The 21,507-nt window shown below is 33.2% G+C and overlaps 2 protein-coding genes across 2 annotated transcripts; both read right to left on the bottom strand.

The window, feature by feature from the left end:
- Nucleotides 1-1,321: 1,321 nt before the first annotated feature.
- On the bottom strand, nt 1,322-6,589 carry LOC123660975. The gene is made up of 2 exons (XM_045595993.1): nt 6,117-6,589; nt 1,322-3,014 (listed from the first exon to the last, which is right to left on the bottom strand). The coding sequence occupies exons 1-2, from the start codon at nt 6,587-6,589 to the stop codon at nt 2,174-2,176; spliced, it is 1,314 nt and encodes a 437-aa protein (XP_045451949.1). The 3' UTR covers nt 1,322-2,173.
- Nucleotides 6,590-11,498: 4,909 nt separating this feature from the next.
- LOC123661033 (mitochondrial 2-oxodicarboxylate carrier) lies at nt 11,499-21,147 on the bottom strand. The gene is made up of 4 exons (XM_045596047.1): nt 20,717-21,147; nt 19,442-19,714; nt 15,163-15,344; nt 11,499-11,735 (listed from the first exon to the last, which is right to left on the bottom strand). Exons 1-4 carry the CDS (start codon nt 21,056-21,058, stop codon nt 11,600-11,602), a joined length of 933 nt encoding a protein of 310 aa, XP_045452003.1. The 5' UTR covers nt 21,059-21,147; the 3' UTR covers nt 11,499-11,599.
- Between the last annotated feature and the right edge of the window lie 360 nt (nt 21,148-21,507).

Below are 21,507 nucleotides of genomic sequence, written 5' to 3'. Positions count from 1 at the left end.
TAAATGTAATCTACTAACTGTAAACGCAAAAAGTACTTAGATGATTTTCAGTGAAAAAAAAAACACCTATACCAGACAACATATTAATTACGTATTTCTATATAGATCTGTCTAGGAAATGTACCTTGGATTAATTTTGGACGATAAATTGACATTACGACCTCACATAGAAGACTTCAAAAATAAAATTACACAATTCATTGGGGCACTATGAAAATACGATACATGGTTAATGGTGTGTCTAAAACGTGAAATCTAAGCTTAGGACTAGATATCGGAGCCGTGCCGCCAAAAATAATATCATGCAATGACAGCGTGCACAAAATAAAGCCGTTGTGTCCAATATACCAAACTAATAATCTACTCCTACACTATACAAAATCGCCAAAATATTTAACCTTGACCAAAATTACATCATAACAAGCATGTTTTGAAGAAAAATGTTTGCTAGAGACATTTATATGCAAACTGCTTTTACTAAACGCGAAAATACACACAATTTAAGAAATACACACAAACGGAAACTTATTACGCCAAGAACAACGTTCAGTAAAAATATGAGAAAGCTAAAGTTTCTTTAAACCTAAAATACGCAACTATTTTTATTTTCAAAATAATATGTCAATGACAGAATTGACCGCGCTCCGATTTTATTATAGTAACTAAGGTAATAATTGTGTTTGCTCGCAAACGAAAAAAAACCGACTTCAATTACATCGACGAGTAATACAACGTAGATCGACGAAAAAATAGTCAAGTAACTGCGCGTTATCAAAGATTACTCAAAAAGTAGTTATCAGATCACAATAAGTAATAATAAAAGTTATTGCGGATTTTCAAGAAGTTCCCTCGATTTCTCTGGGATCCCATCATCAGATCCTGGTTTCCTCATCAGATCATGGTACTAAACTTGGGATATCTCCTTTCCAACAAAAAAAGAATTATCAAAATCGGTATCATCCAGGTAGAAACAGTACATCCAGTAGAAAGTTATGCGGTATAATACAACGTAGGTCGACGAAAAAAGCGTCAAGTAAAAACGCATTATTAGATATAGCTCGAAAAGTAGTTCTTAGATCCCAAATAAATTGAAATGGGACCAATTGGCACACACCACCTTTCGATTAAAAGAAAATTTGTCGAAATCGCTCCACCCAGTCAAAAGTTCTGATGTAACATACATAAAAAAAAATACAGTCGAATTGAGAACCTCCTCCTTTTTTGGAAGTCGGTTAGAAAAGACCAATAGTTTAGAATGACTCCTATAAGGTTATTTTTACAGGATATGAGGATTTCATTTTACGTTAAAATAAACACCATATTTGTTTTTTAAAAATTTATTTCTTATACATTTAAGCTTATAAAAATATACTTTAGTGTCAGCCTTATACTTATGATAGTAAAAATGCCAGCTGTTATAAATAAAATTATTTTGACTAGCTATTACTTTTAGTTCATTCAATTGAAATCGGAAGCATGTCTTTTGTTTTGGATAACGTCACATTCGCTAAAGTCGTTACGATAAATTGACATTCCAGATTTAATTATAACCTAGTCAGGAATTTTTCAGCCAATCCGTTAGCAATTTATTTTTCAATGTAGTAAATTAGGATATAAAATATTTTTTATCCATTAAACTCAAGGCTGACGGTCGTTCCTAATTCGGATCCTAGATCATACTATACAGTGTAGACACCGCGCTATGTATAAAATAAAATATGCCTATGATCGATAAATTACGTGAAATTATTTTTAAATACAACATTAAAAGCATGTATTAATAAAATTAATAAATGATATGGCCACATTACAATATTAATAAATTTACTGTTAAGAACTTTATTAGTTAGAACTAGCGAACCCTTTCTACAGCCTTATTTTGCTTCGAGAATGTAGCTTTTTTTTCTTTCGATATACGTGAGATAGGTTTATCACCAACAGCCGAATCAGACCATAAAAGTATTTTTTTTAAAGATATATGTAACATAAGCTTTTTTTTAAATATTTTTATAATGCCTCTTTGTTTGCAAGAACATACATATCAAATTTTTCTGAATGTGTGTACCCTATAAATAATATATCATTATCACAATAGACGTGGTTTAAAGATTTCAAATAATTAAAATCAAAATATTTTTTAATTTTTGTTTAACATCAAAACGATAAAATACAGTCACTTTTTCTTTATCGAACCCTTGCACCTATAGCAGAGTTGCTGACCAGTCTTATCTTTCTTAAAATGTATATTAAATTCTTGCTTAAATATCTTTCTGTACATAGACTCTTTGACAGGAACAATATTTTCTTTGTCACATTCCGTGACATAAATGTTATACATTTGTTTTATACTCAAATTACACTCTAAATACTGTTTTTTTCTTGAAAATTGTTTTATTGGCTTCGAGTCGACTGTGCTGAACGACATTATGTGTCTCCTCACTTTGTCCTTTATCTCTTGAGGCAATGAATGGGTGCTCGCCTCCGACAACCCTCTACCGTCTGGTTTAGGTAAATTCATTTCTGATTTACTTAAATGTACATTGTATACCGGTTTCTGTGATATCGCCAACGTACCTAGATAGAAATTCTTACAAACAGTATGCCTAACCGCTCTAACTAAAAAGAAATATTTAAATGAATATTTTCGTTTGTGATTACCGTCCAACATTTTATTGTGCTTCACGTAGTTTCTTTCCGTCGTATTGAGTAAAAAATGTTTCTTTTCATTAGCGTTTAGTGAGTAAAATGCGTTAAAAATGTGCTGGCGGTCGACATCGTCGATTCGTTCGTTACATTTGTACCGGCACGACTTTAAACAGTCTTTCGTGTTGCGAACTTGTCTCTCAGGCACGTATTTACCCCTTCTGCTAATGTAGGCCTCGCCGCGTTGGTGTTTTTGCTTACGTACATTGCAAGCCCATTTGCTCGGATTTGGTATTTGACTGCGGGCACGTTTCTTTACCGGCACTATTTCTACTTCAATCATTTTACTATTATTCTGTTCTGTCTTACAGCTGAAATTAGGAAAAATTATATTTTTAGAATTATTTTGTATAATAATGGCAAAAAAGCAATAACATAGTTACACAAGTACAATTTGCATTCCCTTCGTTTCGGAAGCCTTTCGCTCTTAATTATACCAACAGAGTTATCTAATAACATCTTACGAACCTTATAAAAGAAATTAGAAACATTTATTTTAAGATTTTTAGCATAGCATTGTCTTATCGTTAGTTTTTGAGAAAGGTAATTAAAGAAATGTACCAGGCGTAGGTAGTTTAGACAAGATCAAGGTATAAATAAATAAAATATCATTATATTAAAGGTTTTTTAAGTAAAAGTTCTTTACGCACGCTTGACTTGGGGTGTAAGCTGGTGAATGCGTGACGAGGGAGTTACGAAAAGTGTGGTTGAGCGAGGCGAACGGAAGTTGAAGAAGAGATTTAAGTTAGTGGAAATAGAAAGAGAGAGAGTTACGTTTCGTATATACACGCACACTCGTTTGTTTTTTTTGTTTTTTGTAACTATTCTTAATATATATTACTTCGTCCGTAAATCTTGAGACAGATCAAAACTTTTCTTGAGCAATGAGTAATATTCATATATTGTTTACATAAATGTTTAAACAATAACCATTGGCGTCTTGAATTAAATAATTTAATGAATTTTCTCTTATTTTATTTAAAAATTTATAATACGTAATAATTATATATTTGTCGTAGAGATTCACGTGTTTTCAATGCATCCATATAAACGAGTGGGTCATTGCACCCGTGGTGGCACAAATGTCTTCAAAATGACAGTCACACTCAATACTTTAGACTGAGCCAGAATTATCATGCGAATATAATATATTTAAATATATTGTAGACAGCTCTCTTTCTTGGCGTCCACAAATTGCTGAAATTAGTCGCAAAATTTTCGCAACTTTTCATTCTCTGAAAAGATGGAAAAATTTCCTACCTATTAAGACTAAAATATCGTTAGTCAACTGTCTTATGATGCCAATCTTGGACTATGCGGATGCATGCTATCCAGACTTGTCGGAGGAACTGATTAATAAACTGGACCGCCTGCAAAACCTCTGTATAAGATATGTATTCAGCTTAAAAAAGTTTGACCACATATCACAGTATCGCTCAAGGGTTGGATGGCTGCCAATAAAACATCGACGTAACTTACATATTCTGTCTCTCCTCTACACAACCCTTTTCTATCCTACTTCACCGCTATACCTCCAACAACGATTTTCTTTTCTTGGCAACCCTTCTCTTCATCTATGCCTTCGCTCTCAAAACGACAACAAATTGAGTGTGCCAATTCATAACTCGAGTTCGTATTCTAAATCTTTTACGTTAAAGGCTGTTAAATTGTGGAATGCGCTACCACCAGTAATTCGTCAGTCTCCTTCTATCTCTGTCTTTAAAAACCGCGTAAAGCATCTCTACTTCACTATGCCTTAAATAGCATGTCTATGCATACTTATTTTCACTGTTTGTACCCATCTCTATCGCGTACGTTTATTCATTGGCTTATGTATGTGTATTTATACGTTTGTTTTGTGTATATATATATGTGTGTGTATATGTATGTATGTATTTGTGTACCCGTGTTTGTGTATATGTATGAATGTGTGTATATAAATATATATAAACTTATATGATTTATTTATTTATTTATTGTATTTTAGTTGCATATGTATATATGTATGTATGTCTGTTGAAATTTATATATGTATTTTGATTAAACTTTATTACTCTTGCGCAAGCCCGTTACACTGCTAGCTTTTTTCTGTTGGGTAATCTGGAAGAGATCGCTATTTAGTGATAAGATCGCCCATTGCACTATATGTATCTAGAATTAAGGTTTGTTATGTATACTATCTTTAGTTGCAATAAAGTGGTTTATTATTATTATTATTATTAAATATACAAATAAGATCTTTATTTTTTTTTTTTTGTTAAATATACAAATGTATATTTTTTGAAGTGAAACTTCTCTGGCGCATGAGGGTAAAATTTTTACGGATGAAACACAATAGTAATAATATTAGCGTCACGAGGATGTGCAACGTTTTTGTCGAACAACAGAGCCACCTAGCGTGTACTATAGAAACTACAAAGGTTGTTACATTAATATCGATTGTATTACATTACAAACTAACTAGATGGCGCTAGAACGGAAATCTAAAGCTTTAGATTATTATTTACTGCAAAAATACACGCGAGACTTTAATATTAGTTTGCCAAAGAAGTTTCACTTCTCACGTGTGTACTTTGTACGCACGCACTTTTTTTTATTAAAGACTAAAACTTAAAAATAAAGCCACTCTCTTTACTTTTAAAATGTTTACATGATATATATAATAATAATAATAATATTATAGAAACTCGCCTTAAAAATTGTGAAGACGTGAGTTAATGAAATATTAGGAAGTAGAAGAAATCAACTGAAAAATATACATAACACAATTTTTATAGTGACTCAACAGTAAATAATATTCATATACAATCTTTAGGATTTTAAAATTGACAAAAACAACAGCCATTCTGGTGTCCTCGTGCTAGGTGGTGGTGGTGATGTAGTCGTATAAAACGCCGGCGGTCACAAATTTTGTTCCCGCTCGGAGCAGATATTTGTGTCTTGTCTGGGTCTATGTAGGTCTCCGCACCGTGCCTCAGAGAGCATATTAAACTGTCCGTCCCGGTTTTTATCATTGACACCTGAAAGCAATTGCTACTCAGCATTCAGCCCGTAACATCTCACTGTTGGGCAGAGGCCTCATTCTCCATGTAGTTGATGGATTGGAGTTTAATCCACCACGCTGCTCCACTGCAGGTTGGCGGATATGTTCCCTACTATGAGTAACGAACGCTATCAGGTATACATGATAATAACCGGGACTGACGGCTTAACGTAATATCCGAGGCAGAGTAGCGATACCCACAAGGACAGACATTCAAACTGGAAAGAAATATTTGTCCAAATAAAATTTCCATCCCGAGCAGGAATGTGACTACTCACACTACTACACTAAAAGTGGTTTTTATGATTTCAGAGTAAAGGTTATAATATTGTTTATTAAGAAATAAACTCCAAAGAAGAAATAAACTTACTCTATTTGCTTCTCACTAACGACCTGTACCTCAGGCTCAACTTTTGCAAGAACGCACTGGTTGTCTTTCAAATATGTCTCATATTGTCCATAATACTGCTGCTGTAAGTTATTTGTAATCAAATGTTGTTTGAACATCGGCACTTGGGGCAAAATGACATGAGACGTTATTTGTAACTGCTGTGACATATCCGCACTTTGCAAAACCTGCGACTGCATTTGCGTTTGCAACGGCTGAACATTCTGCAAATGTATCTGCTGACATGACATCACGGTTTGATTCTGTGATATAAGATGCTGATTGTGTATATCATGAATATGTGATGATACTGGTATGTGGAGAGATTCAGATGTGATTGTTTGTTGGTACGAAACCTTTCCCTGAGAATGCAGAGATGGGTGAATGGACACAGAAGGTGGGTACACTTGTACGATGTGAGGCAAACTCGCCGGTACCGCTTGAATTTGGTCCATTGTTATTATCTGAAAAATATTATAAATACCATAAGTAAAATATTAATGCATACTACATAAACACATTTTTAATTAGTGATATTAAAATTAAAACTATTGAGGTAGTTTAAAGCTGTTGTCAGTAGTATAAATTGAAATTATAAGAAAATACAAACATTTTTTTAAGCAATAATAATTATTTTATTTTAAAATTACAATACGATTTATAACATTAATTTTATGTAATCATACCTTGTATTATAATTTACAGTGTTTCTGAAATCAATATAAACTAATTTTCTGTATAAAGTTGTTGTATTTACAAATTCATTATAATTTGCCACAGTTCCATCTCTGAAGCAAAACAAAACAATATGGCGGACGGACATTTCATTTGTAAAACCGTTAATGTCACTGTAGAAACGTAAGTTGCTAAATGCGTTAAAAGCAAAAACCGATAAAATAAACTTAAGACTTTAAGATGTTATGAAAACTAAATAAGAAAAAATTAATCACTAAATCAATTTGTTAGAAAAAAAATGTTTAATTTTTAAATTTCATTATGACTATCCAAGTTTCAATAATTAAAAACATAGAAGAGATTCTATAAAGATGTATATAATTTATCTCATCATTATTACGTTAATACACTTAGGACTTTTTTTTACAAATTTGTCTGCAGCAGGCAATCACTCAATTTCTAACCTCAAATTTTAACCTCCCATACTGGTTTCTGGAAAAATTATTATAGAAAGTGTACAATGACCCTTACCATATCTAATATATAAAATTCTCGTGTCGCGGTATTTGTAGTTAAACTCCTCCGAAACGGCTTGACCGATTCTCATGAAATTTTGTGTGCATATCGGGTAAGTCTGAGAATCGAACAACATCTATTTTTCATACTCCCAAATGTTAAGGGTAGTTCACCCCATTTTTTTTTTAATTTTTAGATAAATTATTTATTTTTTATTTTACTATGATTTGGCGTTGAAAAATACATACAACCCTAAATTTTCACCCTTCTACCACCAACCCCTATTTTTAAATAGCGTTTAGCGGCAAGACAACGTTTGCCGAGTCAGCTAGTTACTTTATAAATCACTATGACATAGTTTTTTCCAAGGAAATGAATTTTTCCGTTAGGGTTGAGACAACAACTCACTAATTTGGTTAGAAATGAAAACTTCTAGTTCAATCCGCGGTGGGCTTAATATAATTTACTTATATATATATATATATATATATATATATATATATATATATATATATATATATATATATATATATATATATATAATTTAATATATATAGAAACAAAAACCTTAGGTATATACAACTTAATTATTTAACACTTGTAAACAATGAATATACTAGAAAAAAAAAACGAACGCTATGGTAATATAACTTTTTTTATTTACAAAAAATCTTTACATAATTTTTTGCACATATATTAATTTTTAATCCATTCTTCTTAAATGTGGATATTGCTTAAATATAAATTACAAACAGACGAGATCTTATATATAAAATTCTCGTGTCACAATGCTAGTTAAAATACTCCTCCGAAACGGCTGGACCGATCCTTATGAAATTTTGTGTGCATATCGGGTAAGACTGAGAATCGGCCAACATCTATTTTTTATACCCCTAAGTTATAAGGGGGGGGGATTAACGGGGAGGGTTAATAACATATATGGCAAAACAGCCTTTGCGGGGTCAGCTAGTATAACTTTATTTTTGTACAAGTTAGTTGAAAATTTTACAAGTATAAAAATTATAAATGCTTTGCTAAGAAATTATATTTTGTACATTCTTTGTTATATTTTATTCTTATAATAACAAATCGTACATTCTTACGTTAAAAAAAGTAAAGTTCAAGTTATTGTTTTCAAGGCAGTATCACTTACTACGTATTAACATATATATAACTATTTTTTTTTTCTATAATGTAATAATTGTAAAATGTAATATTAATAATACAACACCTATATCTACAACAGAAAATGGTGACAATACGGTATTCTTATCATTACATTTACATCTGAAAACAAAATTTTATAATACCTGTCAAATTAATAAGTTAGGGAAAAGTCTTTTCGTATTTTCTAGTAAAAAAATCTTTTTGCTTGTATTGTTTGTAACTGGCTAGTTTTAATACCAGTCAAAGGTAACAATTTAAAAATGTAATTAAAAAGCAAAACATTATCCCGCTACTTTCATTTGTTTTTCTGTCCGACAAAATGGGTGAATCCAACGAAGAAATTCGGTAAATGCGAATCGAGCTGCGAAAAACATTTGTGACGTCGTGGCCTAATGCAGTGTCAGTAAGAGTAGCACAAAATTGGTTTAAACGTTTTCAGTCAAGAAATTTTGATGTCAAAGATGCATTTCACTCGGGTCACCCAGTTACGGATAAACGTGACGACATTTCTGAAAAAGTGGAGCTAAATCGATATTTGAGTGATTACGATAAAGCTGAAGATCTGAGAATTGGCCATAATACAGTTTTGACCCATTTCGAAATGCTTCACTGCAGGAAACCTAATAGACTGTGTACTCATTTACGATTTTCTCATAAGACGTAATGATATCGAACCATTTTTGAAGAGATTGATGGGCTAGTGACGAAAAGAGAATCACTTACGTTAAAATTTACGAAAAAGATCGTAATGAAAGGTCGGTAAAGCTGCACAGATTATCGCGAAACTCGGGTTGAACGCAATAAGGTGATGTTGAGTATATGATGAGATTGAAAGGCCAACGTTCATTATGAGCTATTACGCCGACCAAAACTATCGATTCAGATTTCTACTATTAACAGCTGATGAGACTTAAGCAAGAAATTAAGAATAAGCGTCAAAAATTGATCAACAGAAAAGGTGGTATACGTCCATACTCTGTAAGAGTATGGAACGTATACTGAATAACCGGCTCCTGGCACACCTTGAGAAGAACGATCTCCTTAGCGACCGACAGTTTGGTTTTCGCCGTAATCGGTCCACGGGTGATCTTCTGGTGTATGCCACACACATTTGTAGTGAGGCTATCGAGAAACACGGGGAAGCCATTGCGGTCTCGCTCGATATCTCGAAGGCATTTGACAGGGTCTGGCATGACGGCCTTATTAGCAAACTTCCTTCATACGGCCTACCCACTTCTCTCTGTGTTTGGATATCTGACTTCCTGAGGGATCGATCGATCCGCGTAGTCATAGACGGTTGCGATTCCGATCGTTTGGCCATCAATGCCGGGGTTCCTCAGGGGTCTGTACTCTCGGCAACGCTATTCTTGCTGCACATCAACGACCTGCTCAAACCCGGAACTTTTGGGTATGCAGATGACAGCACCGTTGTCGAGCGTTACGTGTCCAACGCACGAGCGAGTGGGTCTGAGATCCAATCGCTGAGGGAAGCTATGATTCAGCGTCTGAACTTGTCCCTTAAAGCTGTCTCCGATTGGGGTGACGCAAACCTGGTCAAGTTCAACGCCTCTAAGACCCAGGCGTGTCTTTTTTCGGCAAAGCGGAGTCCTTTCCATCTGACTCCCTCTTTCCGAGGTGTGCCCGTGCCCATAACCGGCCGCCTGGAGCTTCTTGGCGTTATTTTGTCATCCACCCTCAATTTCGGCTCATACATAGAGACAAAGGCTCAAACAGCTGCCAGAAAACTGGGCGTCCTCTCGAAGGTGAGACGGTACTTCACTCCGGAACAGCTTCTAAATTTATATCAAGCCCAAGTTCGATCATGCATGGAGTACTGCTCTCATCTTTGGGATGGCTCAGCCAAGTACCAGCTGGAGCTTCTCGAGTCGATTGAGAGACGAGCCAGGAGGCTTATCGGTGATGATGCACTGGTCGCTGCAAAGCTGCAAAGCTTGCATCATCGACGAAGGGTGGCCGGTCTATCGGTTTTTTATCGGATACACTTCGGAGAGTGTGCGCAGGAACTCCATAACTTGATTCCCCCTTCCCCCTTCCATCATCGTACAACCAGACGCTCTGCGTTACGCCACCCTTATATGGTTGACATTCCCCTTACACGCACTAAGCGATTCGCTAGTACATTCTTGATCCGTACAGCCAAAGAATGGAACTCTCTACCAGCGTCTGTGTTTCCAGAAAATTATAACCTGGGGATCTTTAAGTCGCGAGTGAATAGGTTACTTCTAGGTAAGCGTGCTCCATCTTAGACCGCATTTTCACTTATCATCAGGTGAAATAGTGGTCAAACGCAAGCCTATCATTGTATAAAAAAAAAAAAAAAAAAAAAAGGTGGTGTTCTTTCATCACGACAACGCACGATCACATAGTATATACCATCATCATCACTTTAGCCACTGAACAAAATTAAGAGAGTTAGACTGGGAAGTCTCAATGCATCCACCATGTAACCCCTATCTTACATTCTCAGATTTCCATAATATTTCGGTCTTTTCAGAATTATTTAAGTAGTATAAAGTTAATATCAAGAGACCACTATCAAAACTACTTTTCGGGATGTTTTAATGAGATCTCCAAAATTCTTACAGCAACTGAATCCTGTGAAACTTACGGGACGGCGGCAAGTTATCGAACAAAATGACACATATATATTATAATCAGTTTTGTAAAACCTTACCTTGCATTACTATATAAAATACGAAGAAACTTTCCCCCCGACCTAATATTTACGATTGTATTACAGAACAGTAGCAGTTTTTTACGACAATAATTTGTTTTTATTTTATTAGCCGACTTAAAAAAAAGAAGAAGGTTACTCAATTCGATCGTATATATATATATATATATATATATATATATATATATATATATATATATATATATCCCAAAGGTGGTACCTTGATAAGGAAACCAAGATCTGATGGTGGAATCCCAGATAAATCGAGGAAAACCTTCGAAAATCGTAGTACCGACTAGTGCGTTTGTTAATCTACTTACGTTGTATTACTTTCCGTTGTAATTGAAGGCGGTTTTCTTCGTTTGCGAGTAAACACAAATATTCTACTATCAATAGCAAACATAGGTATATGTTATAAGGGCCGGGGTTTGTCTTGAAACTTTTCTTCTAAAAAGTGATATACATAATCGTAAACTACAAGCATGATGGCACCTCCAGGTCCTAACCGAAGCACCTTTGGCAACAATCCTTTGTAAAGAGCACGGAACCTAAAAAAAAAAACAATGCTAACTTACCTATTGCTTGTTTTCTATCTTAATAATTAATTGTATAAATCTAATAATAATTTTACTATTTTGACGCGACAGTTACGAAAATAGAAATGAAGATCATTGACTTGTTATGTTCTCGTAACGAATTCTGCGAGTACTTAGTAATGGTAAAGAACAACATTAAAATTGGAACGTATTCAACGAGCGAGTAAAACTTGAAAAATTTCAGATGAGTAAAATAAAAAACTAATCTAAGTTTGAATTTGACCTAATTGTTTTGATGATTAACGATTAAGTTTCTTAATTTTTATTTATTTACAAATGAGTCAAATTAAAATTCATTATTGTAGGTTTTAATTTGCTCATTTATTTTATGAGTAATATCGACTTTTGTTTATTTGTTAGTCTTTGTACAATGAAACAATATTGAAAAATAAACGTAAAACCTTTGTTTTAGGCGAAATAAGCTGTACGTCGATTTGGATAATTTCCAACGAACGTATTTATCGCGCTTTTATGAAAATAAAACGATGATGATGTGTTCAGTGTACATATTTCTTTAGATAATTTAAAATCCATATTTTCCTTATTTTAAAAATACTGCAAATCATTATCACTTTAAGATATTAGTAATTTGGTCTACAACAAATAAATAATAAAAATTGTTCTGTAACAAAGCCGTAAACAAGATATACATATAAAATTATAATGATATATTTATACGTATATTTAATTTAATATAAAAATATGAATTTTCCATTTTCGAAAAGAGGTTTTCTTTTCAATAGTTAACAATAATACTAAAACATTATTAAATAATTCGTAAAATTTAGTGTAGTTATTAATTTAGTTTAGTTAGTTTATCTAATTTCGTACACTTTTGGCACATGGCCACGCTAAAAGCTAGAAATCTATTTTTCGTTCACATATTGAACACAATTGATTTCTACTAATTTAGTATTCCATAAAAAAATATAATAATTAAATTGTACAATTCTCGTAACATAGATAACTATATAGATAGATATTATTAAAAGAAAACAAAACGTAATTATACTAATAACTAAAAGACCCCGCAAACGTTGTATTGCCATATATGTTAATCCCCCCCGCCCCCATAACTTAGGGGTATGAAAAACAGATGTTGGCCGATTCTCAAACCTACCCGATACGCACACAAAATTTTATAAAAATCGGTCCAGCCGTTTCAGAGGATTATTTTAAGTAACATTGTAACGCGAGAATTTTACATATAAGATTACACTCTCAGATTACATCCCTATATATCCCTATAAAATACTAATTTATCTATGTTTACCTATTTGCATTTTTAATCTACGAGTATGTTATTCAGCTGTCAGTTTCATTTAAATAAAAATTAAAATTTATAGTTAAAATAATTATGTTTTCTTTGTATTATCGCAACAACATTTTGGCACGCTTAAACACTTCTTATATAAAAAAAAGTGTCCCGTGAAGGGCACTCAGATTTTTGTTCCAGAATTTCTAAATCTAGCGAATGAAATGAACGCAAAATACTATTGCATAATATATTAGAAACAAGTTTAACCTTGAATACTAGGAACTTGAAATCGAAATGTGTTGGTACGTGCTTTAATATATTATTCATTTTACGAGCGTTCTGGTCTATCGATCTGAGTTTCGTTAACACGGATGGTTGTAGGTTTGATTCCCGCTTGAAGATGACGTTATATATTTATATACAAGTATATTAACTGTAACTCAGATAGCACGTAATGATATTGGGTCATAAACACTTTATTGTTGTTATTATTTCGTAACACCTAACAGGGAAATTATTTACTAAACTAATGTGGAATAACGTGACATTATAAAATCTAATCGCTCTGCAATATGATGTTTAGAGATTGATTGTATGCGTTCAGTACATAGTCAATATAGTTGGCCTAAAAACCTTGTGATGTATGCATTTAATATACGTAATAATATCGACTGTCCCTACGTATAATATCGAAATTGAAAAAAGGCACTTTACATTTTTTACGCTGAATGATTTGTTAAGTATCGATAATGAGTATAAACTCATGAAAAATGTGACTTCATGTATATTTTAAAGCATTTTTTCTTTGAAAATATACATAAAAAGCAGTTTTTTCATGCAATAAAAAAATAGACAATTTTCAGTTTCGATACTGTACGTAGTGACAGTCGATATGTACATACATACGCTTAGAGAGATACATTATGACGAGGGGACAGTAAATTTGATTCAATAATAAACTAAACGTGTCTTTCTAAAACACCCCGAACTCCTCACCTTACAAACTGTTTTCTAAAAACCTTGATATAGTTAGATATCAAAGTTAGTGATAATACGCCAAATGTGCGTCATAAAATGTGCATAATTGACTTATCTATTAAACTCTAATAAGTTTACGTCTCCTCTATTTCTGTAAAAGATTTTCTATACTCTTATTCGAAATACTTGAATTGAAATGGAATTGTGGAGCTAACGTGTATTTTTGAAGCAAAACGTCTTTCCTTACGCTTGACTTGGGGAGTAAGCTAGTGAATGCATGATGAGAACGTTACGAAAAGTGCGATCGGGCGAGGCGAATGGAGAGGAAAATTAAAGAGTATTCATCTAACCCACGACTGTCTACTTTAATATATCATTGTCGCCACTACAATGCGTAACAATTTGTAGCTGGAATGAGTATTTTGACAGATATTGTATATTTTACTCATGCCAAACATTTGTACAGGCAATAGAGATAGTGTGTCCTCTGCTCTGGTGTGGTGGTGCCTGTAGGCATCGTAACGCTTTCTATTTTCGCTCGGGATGGATATTTATTCAAATATTTGTTACCTAAATGGAGAAACAGGTCTATGACTAGCTGTGATGATTTGGGTTATGAAAAATTATGATGTAACGTCTAAAAGGAAAATGATATAATAGTCTTCCCTATAATTTGAATTCTGGTATACCTAATGGTAAACAAAGATGCATTAGCGTCAAAAATCATTGCTTCGATTACAGCTCTGATGTACTTTAATTAAGCCTTAACCCTTCTCTCACATAGGCGAAGAGTCCCTTGTTATGTTATATATACATGGTGTTTTAGTTCTGTTCAGAATTTCTTGTATCATTACGTGTAACCTTAATCGCTGCTAATGTACGCAACACGTTAACAGTGTTATCTTCCTGTGGTGAGTAAGGTGACCAAAGCTCGTGGTTAGAACAGAGGAGTAGGGTCGGCAACGCATTTGTAACGCTCCTGGTGTTACAAGCGTCCAAAAATGTGGTATCCGCTTACCATTAAATGGACTGTACGCTTTTTTGCCACCTCTTTTATGTAAAAAAAAAAACATATATATCTAACATACTAACATAGATTTGGAAAGACGTGCAGGACATGACAAAACACGTTATAACCCTTACCCTTCCTCCTTATAGACCAACATGATGGCACCAGTCGTCGAGCTGTATTTGATAACGCCCGGAGTCGGCTGCGGTCCTTGGATACGACTCTTCGCGACATCAAACGGTATATTTACACATGAACCGAGAACACCTGATGTAAAACCGATGGCTACTTTTCGACCAAACTCTAAAATGGGATCCTGTAAACATATTTAGATAGTTAGCTTGGTAACTTTCCAAGAATTACCGATTTGTCTCTATCGAGATATTGGAATTTGCACCCTAAGAAACGCCATAGGGCCGGGGCATGAAAAATGGGGTGTAAGATACTGACGCTCAGTTACGCTTGGCAGTGACGTTTTTACAGCTTTAAGATATTGTTATAACCAGAATTTACTACACCAATGCGAATAGCAGGCATCATTTAGTGTTTTGATTTTATTAATTTAATTTATTATAATTTGACTATATAGATTGTTTATTTAAGGAAAACCAATTAAATAAATTAAAAATCAAAATAGTATTTATTAACGAATTACCTACTTCCTTATATTTCTACCATTCGAAATTGAAATGAAACAATGTATTACCTACGTATAAAGATACTTATGTAACAATAGCTGTGCTCGCGACTTCGTCCGTGTGGAATACCAAATTTACATGTTCAACGTGATTCTTTAAAGTGACTTAACTTTTTATTTATGAATCGATTGACATAAAACAAACACTACATTTTAAGCTAAGCTTGCCACAACATATTAGTAAAAACCTAAAGTCGGATACGCTGTTTCTGAGATTAGCATGCACAAACGCACAGACAAACACAAAAATTTTGACAGTCATTGTTTTGGGTGCTATCTGCGTGGATAAAGGTACCAAGAATATTTTTTCTCATATATCTTAAATGTACAGACAGCGACCCGTTACTATATTATTATATGCATTTATTATATAATTAATACTTATATAAAAAGGCTATCATTAAAGATCAAAATGTCAGCAATTACAAAACAAAAGTCATTATATTTGTACAGAGATATCGTTATAAGCACAGATGTGCAACATGTGATAAGAATACGCGTGACATATGATTTTTCTCCATATCTATCTATATATATATATATATATATATATATATATATATGTGTGTGTGTGTTTGTCTGTATGTCCATTATAGAATCGTAAACTATGCATTTGATCATGTCATGATCTTCAGCAAAGTGTTCTGCATGAGCCCACAAAGGTTTCTGAGTTGGTACGACCAAAAAAATAATTTTAATAATAAAAAGCGTAGCAACTCGCGCAAGGTACAAATAGTGAACTATATATGTGTAATTATTTAATGTAATTTTAATTTGTGAAATGACAATGGATAGGACGGGGCTTTGGAAGCCTACTTACTTACTTGCTTACTGAGCCCTTGGAGTTAGGGGATTTTGATTTTGATTTGATATTTATTTTGATACCATACTGTTGGTATGCATCGAAAAAATTTGATGTATTTTGATTTAGTCTTTTAAATTGTATTTTTTTAATTACTTTGTCGTTATCTTAAACTAAATATTACGATACCATTATCACATACATATTTATTAAGTTTTAAGAAATAATAGTAATAAAAATCATCGCGTCTTTTTCTTAACATTTTTCGTTAACTTTTTGTAATTGAGATATTTTTGAATTGTTTCACTAGTAACATAAAATTGTTTTAATTATGCATGCACATATTACGACAAATGCCACACTGTAACTATAGAAGCACGTTGAACCTAGAGCTACACCTACGTATAAATTAACAGTCAAAGTAGGTCAAGTTACTCAAGTAATGTTACAATGAAGTCCTAATCAAAGCAAGATAGGACGTTGATTAATTTTTCTATTGATACATCATCAGATTGTTTTTATTTTTTATAATGAGTTGTTATTTATATCTACAGGTCATATACTTATTTACAGGCCATAATTATAATATATACTTGTTAAATTGAAATAGATTTTAATGATTATTTTAATTTGAATCACCCTAAGACTTTTACAATATTGCATGGAAATTAACCGAGTTACCGAACAGAAGTTTCTAATGGAAGAGATAATCTTTCATATATAGTATATGACTATATGAGAAATATACTTAATTATTAAGAGAGGTAGGGCCACAGCAGGTAATTTTCTGCTCAAAATATGAAACGGCCCGACTGGGGTAGTATTTCGAGCTTACAGAAGATTACAGCTAAATAATACTGTTTTCAAGCAGTGTTGCGTTCCTGTTGGTGAGTAAGGTGGCTAGAGCTCCTGGGGTTAATTGGGGATAGGGTTTTCAAAGGGTGTTGCAGACCATCTATAAGCTACGGTAAACGCTCAGGTCAGCCGCACGCTCGTTTACCTAGCTAAATTATATTTAAAAATGTATATATACATTTGAAAACGAGGATTCCAACAATAATGTGGCCGCTTATGTCTCAAAATGAAACAATAATTTTAATGTTTAATCACATACTAAAAAATATTAGTAAGAGAAAAGTTACAACTATCAAGTCTTAAAATTGATTTTCAAAATTCATCTATTGCTCGGTAACGAAGAACAACGTAGAGAATACTTACAAGTATCATGGAAATATCTGACATGATACAAATCCTTTTAAGCCTAGATGTTTTTCTTTAAAGGAAAGACGAAAAAGAAACCCTTGATATTCAGTGGGACATAAACATATTAAGTTAAATGTAGATATTTGAATTGTTTTTAATTCTGTCAATACTTGTGCTCTTCACTTATAGTATACGGAAAATGTTGACTCCATTTGATTATCACTTCGGACTTAATTGTAATAAATCACTACATAATATAAAACAAAGTCGCTTCCCGCTGTCTGTATGGTTGATGTCTAAAACTACGCAACGGATTTTGATGCGGTTTTCTTTAGTAAAGAGTGATTCCAGAAGAAGGTTTCTATGTATAATACATGAATAGGTAATATAGTAGAGGAACACTGATAGTTTTGGCAACCGTGCGAAGCCGGGGCGGGTCAGTAGTTAAAGATAAATGGTAATTTTTGTAAGTGTTGTAATTAAAGGCAACTATATCAATTTTGTGTTCATAGAGATATTGTGAAATAATTGTGTTTGCTTTGAATAAAAAAAAGTGACTTCAATACGCAATAAATGTACCTTAACTAGAAAAGAACTCAAAGTCTACCCGTCAGGTCTCACTCGAATTAAAATTTAGCCCACATGACAATCACTAGTTTTCGAATACAAAAATAGTCTATGTATTTAAAAAAAAAAAAAGAATCATCAAAATCGGTGCACTCAGTAAAAAGTTATACGGTAACATACCTACATAAAAAATACAGTCAAATAGAGAACCTCCTCCTTTTTTTGAAAGCGGTTGACAGTGCGTCTTTTGTTTAGTTTTTTATATAAACCTTTCGGTAGACATCGTATTGAAAAAAGAAAGATAATTTATGGAAAAAAAATATGGCGCTACGAAGTCCGCCGAGTTAGCTAATATATAAAGGTTTTTTATAGATCAATGTATATAAATTATAAACAGCATGCCATTACATATAGCTAGCTACTTTGTATACACTGAACAGGTAAACGAATACAATTTTATCTATTTATCTCGCTAGTGATAAATGCTATCAATAGTACGCAGGTCTCTTTTTCACGCGATTTTTATTAGCTTCACCATGGCTTCACCTGTATGTTTATATGTTTGTAACCGACTCCTTTGGACTTATCGAGGACCGATGACAATACACTAATTTGATAAGATTATTTCTTTTTACTTACATTTATTTAAAAAAGCATGTTTTTTTTTAATTTTTTTTTTTGTTTGTAACAAAGTAAGAAGTACTAGATCGCAATCACGACATCTTAACGATATTTTGTTTTTATAAAAAAAGTCATCGTAATCAGATGAATATTGATAAATGTATGTTTGTTTCAAATAATAAGATATGATAACCCGAAGTATTTTTATATAGTCGTTGAGTGTTATGAAATAATTGTGGTATGTTTAGTTTAATGTAATTTTATTATATTTTAACAGTTGTAATTTGACACGTTACGTTGTCAAAACAACTTTTTTCAAGGTACATCAGTATCGCATTTAGAATACAATTATAGATATACAGTTTAAAAATGCTCGTATTTCGAACAATTTAAGAACACTACGTTGATATAAGTTCTGTCTTATAAAAAAAAACACGTATAAAAGTACATAATATAAAAGCACACGTACACAAACACACAAACACACGTACATTCATACATAAAAACCTTTAAAAAAACTCACCTCATATTCCGGTACATATCCTTTAACGCTGTGATAAAATCCAAAATAGGTCATATTAAAGATACCATTCCTGGCTATCGTGGCAGTCAAGCCCTTATTGAGACCTCTGAAACCTAATCCGTTTTCTCTAACGATTTGTCTAGTCACCGTCCATGTGCTAGGGACCTGTGCCGCAAGTGCCCTATTTGATTGGAGGGTAACTTTGACAACTTCGAAAGGATTCACTAAAATCGCTTCCGTTATCCCTGCTCCGAGACCAGCCAACGCGAACGTCTGTCAATTTTGAGAAAATACGTTAACACAGTCAACCTCTATGAATCAATACCCTATGAATCTTGTACCTTTCGATGTGAAATGGCTTACGGAGGCGCAAAAACTATTCACGTACCGTAATGTCTCACGTATATGAAAATTCTATCCATCAGAGCAAACTTGGTCGTTCTGGTACCTATTTTTATTACTACTAGACAACATGTTGTGATTTTCTGAAGTGTACCACATTAAGTACTGGGTAATTGACAGTTTGGCGTTGTGTTTACAACAACTGACGATACAGCTGTTTGTCGTGGTCTAGACTACTAGTTTTTGTGTGTATTGAGTGTGTTTTTGAATCCCTAAAATAGCGTTACGTCCTATTGGGGTTCGATAAGTGTGACGCCTTTATGTATTTATTAATGTAAAGTATAAGTGCTTTAAATAATTTGTTTTTCTTATAATAAAAAAAACAATTGCCTCACACACAACGGCCAATACTAGGATTGATTCCTGTGCCGGGAGTCCCGAAACACAATTCTCAAACACGAAAGCCCAGACCACTGTAAAAACCTGTACGGTCAGTACAAATGTCAATGTCAGTATAGCATGTACGGGGATCGAACCCGCGTCCACCAGTGCAACAGCTGCCTGCATAAGCCAGTGCTGTGACCATTGCGCAACCGCTTATTTTTTATGTTTGTGTGGTATACTATTTCAATCGTTATCCAGTTGATAACAATTTTTTGTTGAGATATATTTAAATAAATTTACATTACTTATTTGCTATATTTATATTCTTATCTAAGCGAAGTTTTTACAAACTTACGACGAAACTAAATTGCGATTGTAAATTTATCAATGTCAGTAGTCTAGTTTACTAATTATTAGTATTATATTCAAAAACTATAAATTTAAATAAATATTCTAGTCTACTGTTAAGTTTCTTTAATGTTTTCATATATTGTTTGTGTGCCTAAACGAAAAATACAATTAATGAATATAAATAATATTATATCTCACTAAAGGAGTTGGCGTGCTGGATCCGAATAAGAATATTTTCTTATATTGCTCAAATGTAAAGAATTTGACTGCTCGTTTGGGAGTTTCGGCTAAAATTGGTGGCAAAATTCCTTTCCAAAATGATGTGATGCCTTCATATTTATACATTTTCTTCATACAATCGACTATTCCATTGTAATAATGAGGATCGGGAATTTTAACCGAAGATTTTTTAGCTTGCAGCTGTAATCTTGTTTTTACAAGGTCGAGAGGGTGCATGATGCACACTTCTACAAACCCCGCACTTCCACCAGCTCCAATCTGCATTGCTGCTTGCTTTAAAATTTTTTCTATATCAGCCATAGTTTTACAATTATTTGTTTTCAAAACAAGCCACTAATTAATTACACTATAATACTGTCGCGATCATTCCGCATCAAGCGTTCGCAGTACACTAATCAGTGCGCGAGGTTTATTTTAAAAATACCAAAAACTGCGCCTCTGACCTTTGTCACATGGCAGCGACTAGTGACTACCAGTTGATGTCACTAAGAAAATAACTTACATTACCGGTTAATTTATACACATCATCGTCTTCAAGATGTGAATGGTAACTCTGCGAAAATGTCAAAGTTGTGATCATAATTAAAGTGTCAAGAGTCGAAAGTTGTTTCGACCGTTCCAATGTTATTAATATTATTTGGAAAATTCAATGTTAATTTAAACCATGCTTTATGTTATCGTAAAGTTGGTGTACTTATAAATATATCAGTATAGTTAAAGTTAGGTGTACATGTATATAGCGATCCATG

Source organism: Melitaea cinxia, chromosome 16 (assembly GCF_905220565.1).
Source record: "Melitaea cinxia chromosome 16, ilMelCinx1.1, whole genome shotgun sequence".
Lineage (NCBI taxonomy): Eukaryota > Metazoa > Arthropoda > Insecta > Lepidoptera > Nymphalidae > Melitaea > Melitaea cinxia.
The sequence above is the reverse complement of the archived record's forward strand: the minus strand, read 5'-3'. Positions and strand labels throughout refer to the sequence as shown.

Coding starts and splice junctions, on each gene's coding strand:
- LOC123660975 (XM_045595993.1), bottom strand. CDS start 6,589: ATGGACCAAATTCAAGCGGTACCGGCGAGTTTGCCTCACATCGTACAA. Junction 3,015..6,116: donor GTTAGTGAGAAGCAAATAGA/GTAAGTTTATTT, acceptor TCCTAATTTCAG/CTGTAAGACAGAACAGAATA.
- LOC123661033 (XM_045596047.1), bottom strand. CDS start 21,058: ATGGCTGATATAGAAAAAATTTTAAAGCAAGCAGCAATGCAGATTGGA. Junction 19,715..20,716: donor CCAGCACGCCAACTCCTTTA/GTGAGATATAAT, acceptor CAAAATTGACAG/ACGTTCGCGTTGGCTGGTCT. Junction 15,345..19,441: donor GATATGTACCGGAATATGAG/GTGAGTTTTTTT, acceptor ATATGTTTACAG/GATCCCATTTTAGAGTTTGG.